The following is a 16856-nucleotide window of genomic DNA, read 5'->3' as shown; positions in this document are numbered from 1 at the left end:
GCCACGACCAAAATTAGTTTTTGGTAGGTGAGGGCGCCAACATAAGTCATATCTAACCTTGGAAGCATCATGAAGCGCGCGGCCCCAGTCGCGCTTTCGTGTCATGACAAATGAGCGATTGGCGTACGAGTTGTAATTGTTGGCATCGGCGTCGATCTCTCTTGTTAACAGCTCTTCAGCCGTAGACAAGTCCCTTTTTATGCACGCGTTTATAGTGAGGATCTGCACGAAGAAGGTCACATTAAGTCATATGAGTCAAGAATAGATACATACTTTAACATCACACAAAGCGCGCTCGGGTACTATCCATTCCGAGATCTTCTTGTCGTCACCTCCACTGAAGATGCGCTTGCCATCCTCAGAGAATGTAACGCAGCGCACCTCGCAGCTAGAGTGCCGGAATATGGCGATGGTTTTTCGATCCCAGAGACGCCAGAGGCGAACATCATGGTCTGTAGACGCGGAGGCGACCAGAGTACCATCGTAGTTCACGGCAATGGCGTTAATGTCGTTTTCATGGCCTTTCCAGGGATCACCGACCTGGTGCCCCGGGGTAGATAGATCCCATTCCCGTATGGTTGGATCTACTTTACATCCGCCCGAGAGAAGCCCTGTGCCATCGGGCTTCCAGGCGAGTGGCAAACTGATCCCGACATATAATTTGTGCATGTGATCTTTGAAGGTTGCTTTGCATTCCCTCGTCGCTGGACTCCAAATTTGGATATCAGAGTTTGTCGCGATGGCAAGTAGTTCGCCAGATGGTGAATACCGAACGCTGTAGACTTCTGCGCCACAATCGATTGAATTTCCTTCTGGCTTCCACGTCACTGTGTTCCACAGCTTTGTCGTATGGTCCGACGAACCAGACGCCAACATTCTGCCATCCGGCGAAAAGTCCAGCGAGCGGACGTATGTGGAGTGGGCTTTGATGGGTGTAGGGGTGAGGCGGGTATCTGTGTTCCAGACGATGATCTCTCCGTTGTCAGCGCTTGCTATCAATTGCCTGTGTTGTGATACTGCCACTGCCCGCACCAAGCCGCGGTGCCCCTGCATCTTCTTCAACACAGTGGCACTCTGCAAGTCCCACAGCCGAAGTATCCTGTCAGCTGAGCCCGTCACCATATGTCTTCTATCAGGGAAGACTGCGATTGCGAGTACGGTATTTTCATGATCGTCGAATGTTTGAAGAGGTTTGGTGGTTGGAATGATGGGCTGCTCTGCTTCATCTGCCATTGTGGTGGTGCCCGATGGTGTTGAGCACGGATGATAAGCACTGTGGGTATCTTGAGCTACGGGTGTACTCGGCGTTTTTCTATCGCAGCGCTAAACTGTATCATACATAAGGCGCACAGCCGTGAAGGCTGTTTCCCTTCAAACTTCTCGTCGTCTATCATGAAGACCGGAACATATATGGCATATTTGTAGTCTTCCAGCGCTCGATCGGATGTGATTAAATGATTTAAGAAATGGGCGGCTGTGCGTCTTCCGCCATTTCTCGTGGAGGTCGATGGTGTTCGAGGTGGCCTTGCTAAGGGGATCGTGTCATCGTGAGTGTTTTGCTCCCAGCTGTAGAGGTGTGTACACTGGGCGTCTTTATCAATATTGCTTCACACTGCACAGCCGAAGTGCGCAGCAGCAGCTTTCCAAATACAATGCTCACGCCAGATTTGGAAAAGTGCAGTCGTTACGAAAATGGCACATCATTGTCTGTCATACCGTCATCTTTCGAGGTCTGCACGTGTATCTTTTCCACGCGTGGATGAAATTTGTTTGTCATTCTACTGCAGAGTGTGGCCGCAGCCGCACGAGTGCCAAATGCGATGCTCGGAAAAACGGTCGGGGATGCACTATAAGGAATGAATCAAAAGCTTCAGCAACACGATGCCAGTGAAATGTCCTTACAATGTACGCATTTTTTCGGCTCGTGTGAACGATCGTGTAGTGTACTAAGAAAGATTCACCGCCACGCACCGTCGATGGCCACTATTGCATGTATGGGCACAAGCATCAGGGGTTCGATATTTAATAATCGTGGTATTGTGTAACGTGTGGTTCGTGGTTGTTAAATGAAAGCTTGCGCTTGTAAATTCCAAATACGCGCATACTCTCCGCCCCTCTTCAATAAATCGTCGTGTGTGCCTTCTTCCTGGACAACAGATTCATCCATGTACCTGCAAGCTCCAAGTTAGCGCCATCGTCGAGGTGGAGGCAGATTAAAATTACAAAATGATATCTGCATGTCGGGTGAGGCTCCCGAATCGATGCGAGGAGAATATCATGGTCTTGTTGCCTCTCAACTTGCGTAGACGCTCAAAGAGATCTATTTCAAGATGTGTTTAGTCATCCCAGTCGGGTATGTAAAACAAGGTAGCGCACCGTGTTCGGCCGTAGGGTCCAAAGAGGCGCTCGGCTCGTCGAATAACAGCATGCCCGCAGAAGACTCTGTCTCAGAGACCAATGAGCGCATGAACGTGCGGGAGCTATTCAAACGGTCAACACCTACACCCTGATTCGTGCAAAAGTGAAACATACACTGCAAGCCGCTGCATCTGCCCGCCACTGAGGCCTGAAGCCTCAGAAGCACGGAGACCCCCAACACCACGCACGCGGGAGTAGTCGACTGATCTACCAAAGAGCGTTGTGGTGCCCTCAGGAAGGCCCGAGTAGTAGTCTTTAACGGGGCGGTCGAGGTATGTATCGAATCCGTCAGGGAGCTCATCTATAAAGTGTTCTGCGCCGCCCAGACGGGCGGCTTCGCGAATCTTGTCGTAATCGTTTGCAAGGGCAGGGTTGCCAAGTGCAATATTCTCGCTTATCTGTGCGTGTATTAGGTACTCTTCTGAAGTGTGTGAGAGAATGAAGCTCACCGAGAGAGGAAAGTGCGTGTAGTCTTGGAAGAGGATGGACATCACAGCACGGAGGTCGGCCAGTCTGAGGGTCTTGATGTCACGGTTATCGATAAGGATAGTACCCTCCGTCGGGTCGTAGATGCGGGAGATGAGTTTCAAGATTGTGCTTTTTCCAGAACCATTCACCCCGACAATGACCTATGAGCACGGTGAGCGTGAGGGAAGCACCATGAAAGGTGTGATACTTACGCAAAGCTGACCAGCGCCGATTGAGAACGAAACATTCTGGAGAGCATAGTTCTCTGCACCAGGGTACCTGAACGAAACGTTCCTGGCATACATGCTTCAGAAATGCATGAAAAAAGCAACAAATACTGATCAACCTGAACTCAACAGAAATACCACTCCTGAGAGCCTGCTGGTCCTCAGGGAATGATTTTGTGCCATCCACCACCTTATTCTGCACATTCTCAATCTCATATAGCTTGCGTACGTTGGCAAACTGCTCTGCAAGCGAGAAGGACTCTCCGAATAGCGAGAAAAGTGTGGAACTGAACGAGTTAGATGTTTGATTGATCAGCGTGAGTGATGCCAACGAGAGGGGAATGGACATTGGTTTTTGCACTGCGCGCAGGGTGAAGACGATCTAGTTGATCTAGTCAGCTTCCTCAACTTCCAAGTCAGTGTTGAGTACCTGGGGCAGTTCACGCATTGGTTCGCGGAGGATGGACGCGATGCTCAAACGATCCTTGATAGTATGGGCTCGACGCATCTCCAGGAACTCACCCGCGTCGTCGCCGACGCGCTTAGCAGAATTACGAAATTCTGGTCTCAAGACGCGTCAATATGAGGTCGTTCGACGAGATGCATCGACATACGTGCAGTGACGTATTCGCCGAGGTTGCCCGCGACAAGCTCCTTTCGGTGTGAAGGGTTATCGACCAGGTGCTTAAGGCCTTGCATGCGAACATAATCTTCGTTGGTGGTGGTAGCGGCCCAGACTACATGACTGGCTCAGTGAAACTCAAAATACGGACTGTTGACCTACCTAAGGAGCCAAACACTCCTTTGCTTGTGCTGTACCAGTGAAATATAGATTGCAAGAGGCTGAGAATCGCAAGAAGGGGACCATCTTGCTGCTCGCGCAGAACTGTAAATAGAACCGAAATTTGAGAGAGCAGACGAATAACCGTCATTACGACGTTCGTCGACATCTGGACGGTTTGCCAAGCTACGCTAGAGCCCCAGGGGGAGGCCCACGCGGACTCGAGTTGCCTTTGAACGGCGGGGTCTTCAAAGGTAGGCACGTCAAGGCGTGCCATGGAGTGGAATATATGCCCAGCATAGAATTGTTTGATGGACATGTTGATGGGGATGACAATGCGGCTTTGGGCGTATTGGAGAAGGCGCGCCGCGACTGTGCATGCAACGCGTCCTACTGCAACATGGATGAGAACTGTCGTGTCCACAGTACGTGTCTCTATTGCGGTCTCTACCTGTGTGAGATATAAGTGGGCAGTGCAGATAGAAAGAAGCAGGGCGTTACAAGGCGCAGCAGTTGTCCGGAGTACCTGCACAAAGGCAATTTGAACGTACAGAGGTCACGTAAAGCTTCGAGACATACCATAGGGAAACGGCAGGTGTGAGGGAGGCTAAGACTTCTACTACGAAGAATACAGGGAGTAGTAGCCAACACTGTCTAATGCTGAGTACATCCTTCAACATGCGCAGTACGTGGGGCATGTCCTGGATTATCTGGGCATACGTCTCCAATCTTGATGAGCCTGGTATGCGTGGCAAATCAGTCTGGCGATCTTCGTAGAGGTCCCATACGCCGATGCGAGTGTGCTTGACACGGCGAGCATCCTCTGGGTCAAATTTGCCTGAACGTGTCGTTATCGTTCGTCTCCTTCTCATGATGTGGCGGTGAATGTCACGGTCGAAGAATAAGGATAAAGTCAGAGACGCGTTATAAGTATAAGTTATGTTGAATTAACGCATTGGTCTAATGAACAAGCCTTAAATGTAATTTGTAAAGCACTCGGTGCACGTGGTCCCGTGACATGTTTTCATACTTTTGTTCCCGACATTATTCCCCGGCGACTTAGCAGGCATTGACCGTACCTTCATCTTTTATACGTTGAGAACCTGAAGACCTGAGGAAACCTGAAGCTTAACCAAGAATTATCTCGAACCAGTACGCCACCGAGCTTGACAACACCAACGATGACATCCGACCTTTCTTCATTGCTGAACTCGTCAAGAGCTCTGAACTCACATCTTTCACGACCCGATCTTCCTTCTGTCAACCTTTCACTAGACCAGATCGAAGCACAGTCACGCAGACTCGTGTCCCGACAACCTGGAGCATCCAGCGATGCTGACCGAGCGTATGAAACTCAACAAACGTTGCGAACTCGCTGTCCTAACCTCTATATGACAGGAACTATCTTTTGGCACAGGCTCACGTCGATGCTCCTGCCCTTGCCAACTCCATCGCGCACTTGAACACTTCAACAACTTTCTCTCCCCTCCAGCCCCTCCAAGACACGGATGTTGCAGGCTATCTTCGTCACGCTCACGAACAGAATCTTATTTCGACGATAGAAGAAGGTCGGAGGGAAACTCAGGAGCACTTTTATCGTCTGCTTGAGGAGCGCAGTCACAAAGACTGGGAGGCCAAAAAGAGACGCGTGTTTGAAGAGCTGGGAGGTCGTGCAACCAGTGATAGCAAAGCTCTTGCTGAAATGAAAAAGAGCTTCCATGGAAAGGCAGCCCTGACGGTCAGTTTAACTATATATATATGTTACTCGCCTATTAACAAGGTGGAACAGGCAAGCACAGGGCCTAGTTTGACACTCCAGATGCAAAGCAAGATGATGGCATATGACCGCGCAATCAGCGAATTGAACGCTGCAAGACTACGTGGAACGTCTTGCCCTATCATTCATCTCCTTATGCAAGCTGCTGCCAGCTTGAACTCGGAGGCACGTACTTCTCACTGTGTTGAATTCCGAATGTCTCACTTTTGTGCATACAGCCTTCCTCGCAACAGATGCTTCAAAATTTCCACGTACTTGCGAAGATTACTGGTGAACCTCCTGCTCTACCGCCTGTGGAGCACGCAGGCGCTCATATCTTGAATGCTCCGCTTTTCGAGCGCAAATACGCGCGTGTTTACTTGGGGGATAGCGACTCGCGGGAGGCCGCAGCTCTGCGGACACAGATTGCCAAAGGCTCACGAGAGGCGCTCGAGGATCAGTTCTGGGATATTATTGAACGTTCGATCCAGTCAAGACCTATGGAAGCACGCCTCGGGGGAGACCCTAGTGTAGCAAACAAAATTCGCGCCTTCCTCCTGATGAGATACTACAAGAACGGGCAGTGGGAAGATCGGATAGAGGTCAGAATAACTCGTGCTGAGTTTGCTATATTCTGACAATCAAGCTATACAGCTCGTCGCTGGTCAGCCTTTGTGGGCTAAGTTGTACTACCTTGTGCGAACCGGTCACGCACAAGAGGCTCTCGATGAAGCCCTGAAGTCGCAGCAAGCCATCGAGCACCGCGAAGACAGCTTCGTGAGCCACTTCCGCTCATGGGTCGAGTCTCCAGAAAGACGGTATGTTCTTTGCACAAAGGATAGCGTCTTTTATATCCCAACTATCTCTCCAGGTTGCCCAAACCCCATCGCGACCACTTGCAAACAGTATACAATGCGCACATGTTGCATTCTGCATCTGCAGACCCATTTAAGCTTGCGCTGTATAAACTTATGGGCAAACTCGAGCCTTCACGGCGAACAGTGCCACAAGTCACGATGACGACTGAGGATTGGCTGTGGTTCCAGCTTGCAATGGTGCGAGCTTTTCTTGTGCTTCTTGAGGAATGTGCTGACATACAGAAGGTTGACGAAGAGGAAGAGGGTGGCCTTCGTGGGCTTACCGAAGTTCTCCTGAGTTATGGAGAGCGCCACTTCGACGGTGCAAAAAAGGGTGTGTGGCCTGGTGTTCTGCTTATGTGTGGCCAGTTTGAGCGTGTAAGTGCGACGTTACGCATATCTAAGCTCCATCCTGATCATGTCCCAGGCCGTGGCTGCACTATGGGAGCACCCAGAAACAGAAATCGAAGCCGTCCACCTTGCCATCGCGCTTGCATACCACGGGCTTCTACGCGTCCCGTCTCGCGCTGAAACATCTGACATCAGTCCTTGTGCGTACACACTTAATTGTACCTATGTATGACCCACATAGATTTTCAGTGACCTTGTCCCCACTCTCACCTCCTGCACTCAGCTTGCCGATGCTCATTTGGCGATATGTACGCCAGTTCGTCAAGCTGGATGCGAAAGAAGCGCTACAGTATGTCTACTGCGTGTGTCTCTCCGCGGACCAAGGCGATGGTGTTGGCAGAGAGAATGTAGAGACCGCTTGGGAGCTCGTCAGGCGCATCATCGTTCTTGCTCACTCAGGACCCGCCTGGGAAGAGCTTGTCGGTGGATTCAGACCCGACGGCACGCGATTCGTATGTTCCATATCTTAATTCAGTTGACACTAGGTATAACTTACCTCTCCTGCAGAGCGGCGTCATCGAACAGGGCGCCACCCTTCTCCATCTACAAAATAGCGCCCAGTACAACGAACAAATTCTCATCCGCGCTGCCCGCGACTCCGAGGAAAACGACCGCATCCCTGAGGCAATCAAGCTCTATAACCTTGCCGGGGATTATGGCACCGTCATTTCATGTCTAGCCCAGGCGCTTGGCAACACGCTGGCGCAGCCTGCAGGTGAAACAGAGAAGGGCAAAATCATCGAACGCACGGCTGTGGAGATTTTGAGACATTACGAGCGTACTAACCGGGCAGTGGGCAAGGATCGAGATGCCGCTGTAAGATTGTTGCGCATCAGGGAAGCACTCAATGCGAAGAGCTCTGGGCGGTTTGATGTTGTGCTTGAGGTGCGATTTCATCTCAGTCTTCCTGCTTCCACCAAAGGCTGACGTTTATTGAAGATTATGGAGTCCACGGATCTCATTCCTCTCGATGGGGATGTTGCGAAGATCACGCGGAAGGCGGAGGAGTTCAAGGATCTGCATGATGCCTTGCAACGCAATCTACAAGCCTATTTACCGCTGACGATGGAGGCATTAGCGGCAGTACATCAGTCGATCAAAAATTCTGCTACGGCACAAGCCACGAGGCAAATGGTCTGTACTGGAGAGTTGCATCCAACTTCGTGTCCTCACAATTTGTTTCAGACATTGACGGCCCTCAGGAAGAAATCGAGGTCGCTGATGGTGTTTGCTGGTATCCTTAAGTATCGGATGTCTCCTGATGTGTACTCGTATCTGGCGAGACTGGATGTCGAGATCGCTTTGTAAAATATAGGAGTAGTTCTGTATGTCGTCGATCTTTGTTTATGTTGGCATGATACCTGGAGGAACCGACGGCAAGCACATGCCTGTACACCCATCAAACGCCCAGCATTAATCTCTGTTTCGATGGCCTAAAGATCATCGCCCAGATCGAATTAATGACGATATGGTCGAAACATCATGCTTCAGACACATTTCAAGTACATTTTCCGTTGTTCTTTTTTTCATCCCATCATGCTTCGAACACGCTATCGCACGCATACGCCGAGGCAATGATGACATTGAATTGTTCATTAATGAGCCACAGCCTCAGGTAGCACACAAATGAGCAGTCAATGATTCCGTAGCTTTGAGTCCTCACCTTCAATTCCGTAACACCATCTGCACCCATTCCAATAACGTTTTGGTCATATTACCGCTGAGCAGGTACCAAATCTTCGGCTTCAACCTCAAGAGCTTTTTCATCACCTTCTTCGTATTCCTGATGATCTTCCTCCCCGACAGCATCCTCGACAATCTCTTGAGAGGAATGCTGATTTTGGCACTGCGAGCAGGCTGATGAGTGACTAGTGGCCCGCAACAAGCTCGTAAAGACTTACATGGTATACTGCGGTCCAGTATCCGCCCCAATACATCGCACTAAGAGCACGGCTGAAAGCTTCATCGCGGCTTACCATGATAGTTGAAGGCGCAGGTATGAAAAATGAGGACTCGGGTGCCGCTGGGGCCTCAGAGGGCACCGGAAGCGAAGGGTCATACGACGGGATGAAAGTATCGAAATCAAGCGGGGCAGAGTCCTCCTCTCCAGCTGCAGAAGCCTGACTGACGGCCTTTGTAGACATCACTTTCGCTGACCTAGGTGTCTTAGCCTTTTCCTTCGAACTATTATAAGGGATGTTGTACCATCTGAACACAATTAGGTTTTATTTTTCACGAATGAGGTTACGCACAGAGAGGATTTCTTGGCAGTGTCTGACTTCCAGTCTTGCGTTTTTCCGTGGAATTCCTTGCAAAGGAGTCAATAGTGGCAGATGCAAGAGTGTTTGCTGGACGTACCTCATATTCTGCTGTGGCAGAGTTCCAAGCGTCGATGAGCGCAGAGTCATCCCATATTTCTTCGTGTGTGAGCTCCCGACTCTCTTCCTCTTCAATTTCACCGTCCTCACCCTGCGCACTGGTATCGTCGTAGTTCATTTGATTGTCTCCTGGTTCATCCCAATGGGCAGTTTTTCTGGGACGCTTGGCTTTTTGGTTTGACCTCTTGCGTTTTTTGGATGGAGGTGATTGACGTGAATGCGAAGCTGCTGCTGAGCTGCTGGCCCCATTTGTTTGCTGCGATTGTTCTAGGTCGCCGTACTGGACGAGTTGACGGTGCGAGTTCATGATGAGTGTGCGGTATTGCAAGACCACAAAAATTTGTTCTACTATATGAACTACTACATAGCCTGCGGCAACAATTTACATGTCTTTCGATTTCTAGTTAAAAAGCTGTTCTTTTTAAGTCTCATGTGTCGTCCGGTATCCGTTTTACAGCTTGAGCTTTGAGTGTTGGGTAGAGTCTCGAAGCAGGGCAGCTTTCCCGTACGTAAGGGGCTATATTCCTACTACATAGTACCGCACTTCTCCGTGTTTCTTGCAGTCGACTTTCGAACTCGATTCATGTCTTTAGCATATTTGCAGGGACCCGACCAGAGTCAAGACAATGGCTATTCAACGTTAAGCCCAGCGAGCCGATTTTGCGGGCGCTGAGATTGTTGGAGCTCTCTTCGCCTCTCGACTCGTCACTCGAGTCCATGATATTTTTTTTACAATCATCGGTCATATTCACGATGCAGACGTATGTCAGCCCTCATGTCATGGAGCAATCGCTTGACGGGAAACATCGTTAATCAAGTTGCAATTCGGACTGGAATGATACATGTGAGACATCCGTTCCATCATGACATGGTATATACGGTCCTACTACTAGCATTCTGCCCCTATATTCTAGCATCAGATCCTCCAACCATCTTTCCTCGTCCAATCTCGTAGCCGGCTACTATGATCGGACAATTTGACACCTACCAATCCCCATTCTGTTTCTCTCCACCAAACCATTTTAATGCTTCAGCGGGACAAAATTTCATCGATGTTCAGGGAGCAGCAGGAACTTTTCTGCGATGTGCTGCAAATCACTGGGTGAGATATCCCCCAAAGAAATCTCGCTGGCTCCTCATCTATCATCGCTAGGTGGAACTAAAGGCTAGATTCCTTTCAGTTCACGCAGAGCAGATGTCACGGCCTTCGTCATCTCCAATTTACTATAATTCAAGTCCGAGATCAAAGCGTCCCTTGAGGCCACGTTCACCAAATGTGCATTTTTGGACTCTGGAGGACAGGATGAAACTTATCAAGTCCCGCAATGCCTCCCAGCGTAGATCCATTTCGCCACACGTTTCTCGGCGATCGACAACGCCAGACCTTGGAGTTCTTCACGTGCACTATGCTCGCCAGCATGCCCATGGCGAAGTATACGACGAATATGACTGTGGAGAATCCAGTCAAAAGCGCAAGCGAGCTGTCATTGGCATCCGCGACGTGAATAAAACAACCCAGGAAATGTTGCCATTCGTACGGCGTCGACAGTCATACGAATGCAGCTACAATGAGCGACAGCCACAATGGTCATCAGGTACCGAGGGCTTCGTGAAAACCCAGGTCGACTCCATAGTGGACCACAAGATGGCAGACGTCAGGGATGAATATTGTTTTCAGTCCAATGCGACTCCAGGATTTTCGATCAGTGGCGATTCCACTTCCACAAAGCGCGTCATTGATGGTGAACCACCAAATCATGCTCGTGGTGTACCACGCATGTTTGAGAAGGTGCTGGCGTCGAAGAAGACGACAGATCCCCGTCGACGACCTCGCCCTGCTATAGTCGACATTGACATGACTGCACCTCAAGATCTTCCATCCGCCAGTCATCACCGCCCATCTCGAGATATATGCAAAGCAAGGCGGATTCATCGCAACCAATCTGCATCTACGAACGAAGCCAACAAACCTTTAGAACCGGAAGTCATTCAAGCTGTTGAGCCAATGCAAACCACTTCGGACCTGATGCGGGAGATTTTTGGTGATGGAGAAGTGGATGATGCGGACAGTGTCTTATCGATGATTAGATACTTGAATATTATGTGAACGAGCAATGGTTTTATTTGTAATTCCTAGCCTTTTGCCAACAGATCCGTTGAGTCTAAGTCCTGTAGTGGACAGACGAAGGCAGTTAGTCCTTCTTCTATATCAGGCTGATAATTCTTTTGCGGCCTAAATTTTGCTGTATCTCACAAATCGAGAAACAATGCTCCTGAACAAATACCATGATGGTTGAGAAGTCGACTTGATAAGGCGCGAAATACCAAGTGAACAGATACAAAACATGATCAATCCGCCGAATCCCAGGTCCAAATTGAAAATTCTCTCCTGCGCAAGATTCCCCAGGCTTATAAAAATGCACCGCATCGCGGGAGCAGACATGTGTACGACGTGGTTCTCACAGGCAATTCCGCCAATCGGGGCCTGTGACAACGTTTGGACTCTGTGGCAGTGTCGCCGTTACTTTCGGATCCCTCATGTGATCGCTATGCATGCGCATGTGTTCAGCAATTAACAGCATAACAGCCTTGTAATCTTTTCAGCCTGGTTCACGGCTTCTCCATGTAAAGAACATGCGCTCGCTAGCAACCGTTGATGTATCTATGGCACGGATACGTTCTAGAATGCTTTTGACTCACTGACCAACGGGAAATTGACTTAATTTTACTAGTTTGTGATGTGCACTGTGCGTACACAGCACCTGGTCGAATAATTGTGGGAGGATCATCGGTCCATGCTCAATATATAATACTGCGCCGGACATGCTCAACACTCCTCGTACGTTACATATTCATATTGCCTCGTCGTAATGGATATCATTCAAGCACAACAAATGTGAGTGATGCACGCGTAGGCGCACTATGTATTTTGATAGGCTGATACTCACTTAATACTTTCACTCTCAGGACGATGTCATACTACGCCATGTTGGTGCCAAGCAGTACGCTTTTTATCTTTGTTGTCAGGACGTTAACAGTATTCTACTAGCCATCCTGATATACGATCACATGGCGACCCTCACAGAAGAAATTGCTTTTATTTGGTGTCGTCCGAAGGCACTATCTGCAGTGTTGTTCCTCCTCAATCGCTATGTCGCTCTGCTCGGAAATATATATGGCTTAATTGGGGATTTTCTGCCTACCTCAGATGAGGTTCCATATTCCATTATGCGTGTACTCATATGGCAGGCTCATGATTAATTTCTGCAGAGGTTCGATTCCATTTCTTGAATATCTGTTGTTTTGCTCAACATAGACTTAGCTGTCCGACATATGTGCTATCGAAACAAGTCCTCGTTTTTTCCCAAGCAATTATAGTCTGCCGTGAGTGGACTTTACTTTGACAATTCGTTCACTGAAATTTCCAGTCATATTGACTCTTCGTACTTATGCTCTCTACGGCCGTAGCAAGCGCCTGCTTGCTTTCTTGGGAATTATCGGCCTTGCTTTTGCGGGAGGAGCTGCTGTGCGTGTTTGCGTAGAACGTTTGACTCTGGAGTCAACTGATCGTGTCTAGGCGGAGACCTTTGGTTCATATCCAAGCACTGTGACCAACGTGCCAGGAGGCTGCTATGAAACATTCACAGCAGATACGTACGTCATCTAGTTCATGGTTCTGCTTGCCTGCTCAACAGTCGTAGAAACATCCGTCAGTGAACTCTAGACATATTCACACATAGCTTGATATCCTGGCTTGCAGGTCTCGGGCTTGCATGGGTGGTCCTATCTGTTTATGAGTCACTCATCTTTGTCCTCACGGTGTCCAGAATTTTCGGGATCAGAGGATTCCTGCGGTTATCTCTGACAATGTCGAGAAGAAACATTATTGTTGTCATATTTCAGGACGGTAAATTTTCCGCTACATCAGAGCATTGTGAACACTGAACCAACCGAATGCAGGCGCATTGTACTTCGGGTAAGGCTGCTAGTGAAACTGCGATTCGGGTGATTCTGACCTGCATTCTTTAAGAGCGATGACACTGTTCAATATACCAAATATCCTGACATACTTCGTGAGTCAACAGATGAAACATTAGTTGGATCGCACGCTCACAGCTTGGTTCAGGGTGGTTCAGTGAGCACACCAACCCGTATCAAATACTTACGTTGACTATGTCCTGGTAATCGAAAGGATATCATCAGGGGTAGCCTGAGCACATTTACTAGCTGGTGAGCAGCTGGTGTGATAAATATGGATCATCAAAGTCTGACTGTGCCCTCGGAGCAGCATGTCTGTTACTTTAATCTCGCGGCTAATGCTTAACCTGCACAAATCTATCGACACTGGCATTTTCTCCGCCCCCACCTGGGACGATGACGACGCCCTCGCTGTTCTTACTACTAGGGTCGACGTACAGTCCACGATTTCCTCTCACCATTGGTAGGCTTAGCTGGATGCCAAAATACGGATATTCTTTTTGGGAGTGCAAAGCTTGTTTGAATCCTTTTTGGAGACCTTTACATCCCATTAACATTGTTGTCGTGTGGGGGCAGTGCCCTATGTGGACCATATATCTCCGTATGTACTGCTAGATCGTGTTAGTAGGCTACAAAGGCGTAGAGGAGCAAGACGTCGTATCTACGGCAGCTGTGATACGAAGATGTTTGCGTCTGGACCCTGCGAACAGGCCGAGCGCCGCTGAATTGCTCACGGATCCGTGGTTCGCGGGGGTCGACCCCGTTTAAGGCCAGGACCAGCACATCCCCGATCCCGTAGCCAAAGTACATAAAGATGCCCAGCAAGATGAGATTTGCCTTGCCTCGCTGACGCTCAAAGAGTCGCCTTAATTGCCTTGCCTTTCCAAGTCATCAGCACTTCAAGGGTTTATCAGATTTCTTATGTTCGATGACGTGGTTCAGCGGCGGTTCTTAAATGTATGCTTGAGCCTGTCGTCCGATGGACTCGGAGCTCGCAAGAGATGAAAGGCCTGCCGGTTGTGACATGCGTACTTCAGAGCGTCTGAAACTGATTGACTTTTTTCTGTGCTTCGTTTGCAGAAATCGAAAACACCTTACCACATGCAAGCCATTAATTATTTTTCTCCGATTTTCTCAGCTCTCATGCGCAGTCATTATAATGTTCTGATTTGCAGCAGTTTCTATGCTTCCAGGTCATTGGACGGGAGAATAAAAATGTTGCTTTCATCATCCCCTCCAATGTGTGTAATTTATAACGACTACTTGTACGTGCTTGCACCTCGACAAAGCCTGGTATACATCAACTCACGATACACAAATGTCAGCGTAGGACAGGTCACCATTAACTGCAGTGAAAGTAAAATAACCACTAGATTGTCACCGCCGTGAGGCACGCGCACTCCTCGCGCGCTGGTTCTCAAACTGTTGTTTGATGACCGCATAGCCTTCCCGGTCGACTCGATGTAGATAATAGGAACCACCTCCGCTCCCCCATGAAACGCTACCAGAGCGGTAGGGTCGTTCAAACACATCAAAGATAGCGCTTATATCATCCACCTGCGGGATGCACATGAGATAAAATTTGTGCAGCGGATATACATCGTCACTCACGTTGCGTTCAGTAACGCGTGCGTTGAGAGAGGAGACGAACGGCTTTAAGGAGACAACAATGGCACCTTCTTTTAAATCTAAAAACCGCGGGCGCAATGCTTCGTTTACTGTAAAATGGTCAATATGTAATGCCACAGATAAGAGAAATTTCACTGACACGGCTGCTGGAACACCTTATTATTGACTAGCACAACATCCGCCTGAGGTAGTAACTCAGTCACTCTTCGACTGGTCAACATGTCTCCTTCCTCTAGCTCTACCTCTCCCATCGAAAGTCCCCACATCCTACAGCGCTTCTTCATCTGCCTCAACTGCTCTCTCCCCACCTCCGCTGGCGTAGGCATCACCTCAATTCCATAACTTCTGCAGCACGTTTCTAAGCTCGCCTGCACCAGCACATTTCCAACCCCGCACCCCAAATCCATAAACAAGGAGTCTTTGTGGAGACGTGTGGCAGCGATGATATCCGAGGTGAACGAGGGCATCAGTTCGCCATATACCTCGCTCGAAAATGCCTCGTAGCGGTTCAGTTTCAGAGCATGCGGGCCTACGGAGCGTTGATACGTCTCGTCGATTATGCGCATAAGCACCCGGTTGGGAATTTCGCTTGACGGCCAACCTTTAATGGCTTCTATAAGCACATTCGGAGACGCGGGTGTAAACGGGTCCGATGGAAGTAACGGGTATTTAAGCGCACGGAGGAGCTGGTTAATGTTCTGCATGGTAGAAAGGAAAAGCGGGCCGTCACGCCGTCGGATGGAACGTTGGAGGAGACGCAAGTGATTCATTCCACGAGGATCATACGAAGGGAATTTTACAGGACTCAACTCCTCTGAATCACCTGAGAACTGTGTGAGCGGCGAGGATGGTGGCGTATTATCGACATCTTGTAGAAAATCTGTGGGTAATGTTCCAAATAGCGCTTGCTGCGCGGGCGTAAGGTAGCCTGGTATTGTATCAGAAGCCGTGCTCGCAATTGGTGATCGTAGTAACGCACATTCGAAGATAGTATATAATGATTGTTCTAGGCACATAATGGGGTTGTAGTGATCTGGGTCCTTAGGAGCCAGTATATAATAGCTGCACGCGACGTAGATCAGCAAGAAGCAGAATAAGACACCGCACAGAACGTACGTCTCGCAAGCATTAGCATTAGGATACTCGAGTTCAGTGGCAGGATGAGATTCAGCTTCAAATGACGTGTCACTGGGATCGTCCAAATTCTTGAAATCTGCAATGAGTATGAATTTGAATGAAATCTGCACGTGATACATGAAATCTCACAAGTTTTGTATGATCGCGATAATATTGTTACTACAGACGCGGCACTGACAAAGTTCTCACCTGGCGAGCCATCCTCAGTGATCCACAACTGCCGATGATGAAAGTGATCAGCTGGGGGAAAGGTTGACGTTGATCGAGAACGACTGTTTCGATATATAGACTCGATATCGAGAGTTTCGGAACGTTGTCGACTTTGAGTACGCGACGAAGACGCGCTCATAGTCGCGCGTTTCTTCGACTTTGGGGGGCGTAATATTGGCTCGGGTGCAACTGACGATACTCTAGGTCGCTTTGAAGGACCTGCTATCCGCGCGAAGTGAGCTGGGTCATCAGCTTCTGGTGACGTCTCGGCAGAGACTGGGGTAGGCGGAGATAGGTGTGCCTGTGAACCTGTAGCCTCCTGTTCTCGTATCATTTGTGACTTCCAGGCGCGACGTGTAGTGACGCATATCTCTGGGACCATTTGCTGTAAATTTTTCGAGGAGTTTTCAAACGGAAAGCAATGAAAGTCTGGATACGGTGAGGAAGGAACGGCAGATGAGAGCATTAGAGCAAGTGATGAAATCCTTAAAACCTACAAACGGAACTGGGTAATCTTGTCGGTGGCGGTGTCCCAACACCGCTTTCGGTAATTACCAATCTTTTTCTCCAAAGGCGCAATCTAAAGTTTCTAAACGTTGCCTTTGC

The 16856-nt window shown here is 49.0% G+C and overlaps 6 protein-coding genes across 6 annotated transcripts; 3 read left to right on the top strand and 3 right to left on the bottom strand.

Annotated features, from left to right (window-relative positions):
• Window positions 1-1772: 1772 nt before the first annotated feature.
• On the bottom strand, window positions 1773-4838 carry DEU56DRAFT_981708 (P-loop containing nucleoside triphosphate hydrolase protein). Its single transcript, XM_041359857.1, has 13 exons — window positions 4474-4838; window positions 4396-4420; window positions 3898-4345; window positions 3728-3850; window positions 3544-3674; window positions 3233-3495; window positions 3099-3180; window positions 2868-3047; window positions 2533-2816; window positions 2377-2480; window positions 2224-2320; window positions 1903-2171; window positions 1773-1847 (listed from the first exon to the last, which is right to left on the bottom strand). The coding sequence occupies exons 1-12, from the start codon at window positions 4764-4766 to the stop codon at window positions 2063-2065; spliced, it is 2139 nt and encodes a 712-aa protein (XP_041206928.1). The 5' UTR covers window positions 4767-4838; the 3' UTR covers window positions 1773-1847; window positions 1903-2062.
• Window positions 4839-4922: 84 nt separating this feature from the next.
• DEU56DRAFT_889268 (nucleoporin-interacting protein NIC96) lies at window positions 4923-8305 on the top strand. The gene is made up of 12 exons (XM_041356261.1): window positions 4923-5239; window positions 5293-5632; window positions 5684-5836; window positions 5890-6252; window positions 6305-6468; window positions 6522-6705; window positions 6754-6885; window positions 6935-7058; window positions 7108-7370; window positions 7426-7803; window positions 7858-8052; window positions 8104-8305. The coding sequence occupies exons 1-12, from the start codon at window positions 5076-5078 to the stop codon at window positions 8224-8226; spliced, it is 2583 nt and encodes an 860-aa protein (XP_041206927.1). The 5' UTR covers window positions 4923-5075; the 3' UTR covers window positions 8227-8305.
• Window positions 8306-9626, bottom strand: DEU56DRAFT_812411 (uncharacterized protein). The gene is made up of 4 exons (XM_041353607.1): window positions 9277-9626; window positions 9171-9226; window positions 8820-9126; window positions 8306-8764 (listed from the first exon to the last, which is right to left on the bottom strand). Exons 1-4 carry the CDS (start codon window positions 9601-9603, stop codon window positions 8633-8635), a joined length of 822 nt encoding a protein of 273 aa, XP_041206926.1. The 5' UTR covers window positions 9604-9626; the 3' UTR covers window positions 8306-8632.
• Window positions 9627-9804: 178 nt separating this feature from the next.
• DEU56DRAFT_444227 (uncharacterized protein) lies at window positions 9805-11459 on the top strand. The gene is made up of 3 exons (XM_041346246.1): window positions 9805-10140; window positions 10190-10398; window positions 10450-11459. The coding sequence occupies exons 2-3, from the start codon at window positions 10261-10263 to the stop codon at window positions 11401-11403; spliced, it is 1092 nt and encodes a 363-aa protein (XP_041206925.1). The 5' UTR covers window positions 9805-10140; window positions 10190-10260; the 3' UTR covers window positions 11404-11459.
• A 372-nt stretch (window positions 11460-11831) lies between these two features.
• On the top strand, window positions 11832-13929 carry DEU56DRAFT_812395 (uncharacterized protein). Its single transcript, XM_041353606.1, has 13 exons — window positions 11832-12192; window positions 12264-12298; window positions 12346-12509; window positions 12617-12680; window positions 12725-12822; window positions 12874-12950; window positions 12998-13005; window positions 13057-13203; window positions 13257-13272; window positions 13327-13369; window positions 13423-13431; window positions 13489-13526; window positions 13585-13929. Exons 1-13 carry the CDS (start codon window positions 12167-12169, stop codon window positions 13739-13741), a joined length of 882 nt encoding a protein of 293 aa, XP_041206924.1. The 5' UTR covers window positions 11832-12166; the 3' UTR covers window positions 13742-13929.
• Window positions 13930-14651: 722 nt separating this feature from the next.
• DEU56DRAFT_872050 (S-adenosyl-L-methionine-dependent methyltransferase) lies at window positions 14652-16389 on the bottom strand (the record flags this gene model as incomplete). Its single annotated transcript, XM_041355754.1, has 6 exons — window positions 14652-14831; window positions 14886-14992; window positions 15043-15831; window positions 15883-15965; window positions 16020-16116; window positions 16170-16389. The coding sequence occupies 6 exons, from the start codon at window positions 16387-16389 to the stop codon at window positions 14652-14654; spliced, it is 1476 nt and encodes a 491-aa protein (XP_041206923.1).
• Window positions 16390-16856: the final 467 nt, after the last annotated feature.

Source organism: Suillus clintonianus (assembly GCF_016758775.1).
Source record: "Suillus clintonianus strain FC179 chromosome Unknown DEU56scaffold_51, whole genome shotgun sequence".
Taxonomy (NCBI): Eukaryota; Fungi; Basidiomycota; class Agaricomycetes; order Boletales; family Suillaceae; genus Suillus; species Suillus clintonianus.
This window is presented reverse-complemented; position numbering and strand designations above follow the sequence as displayed.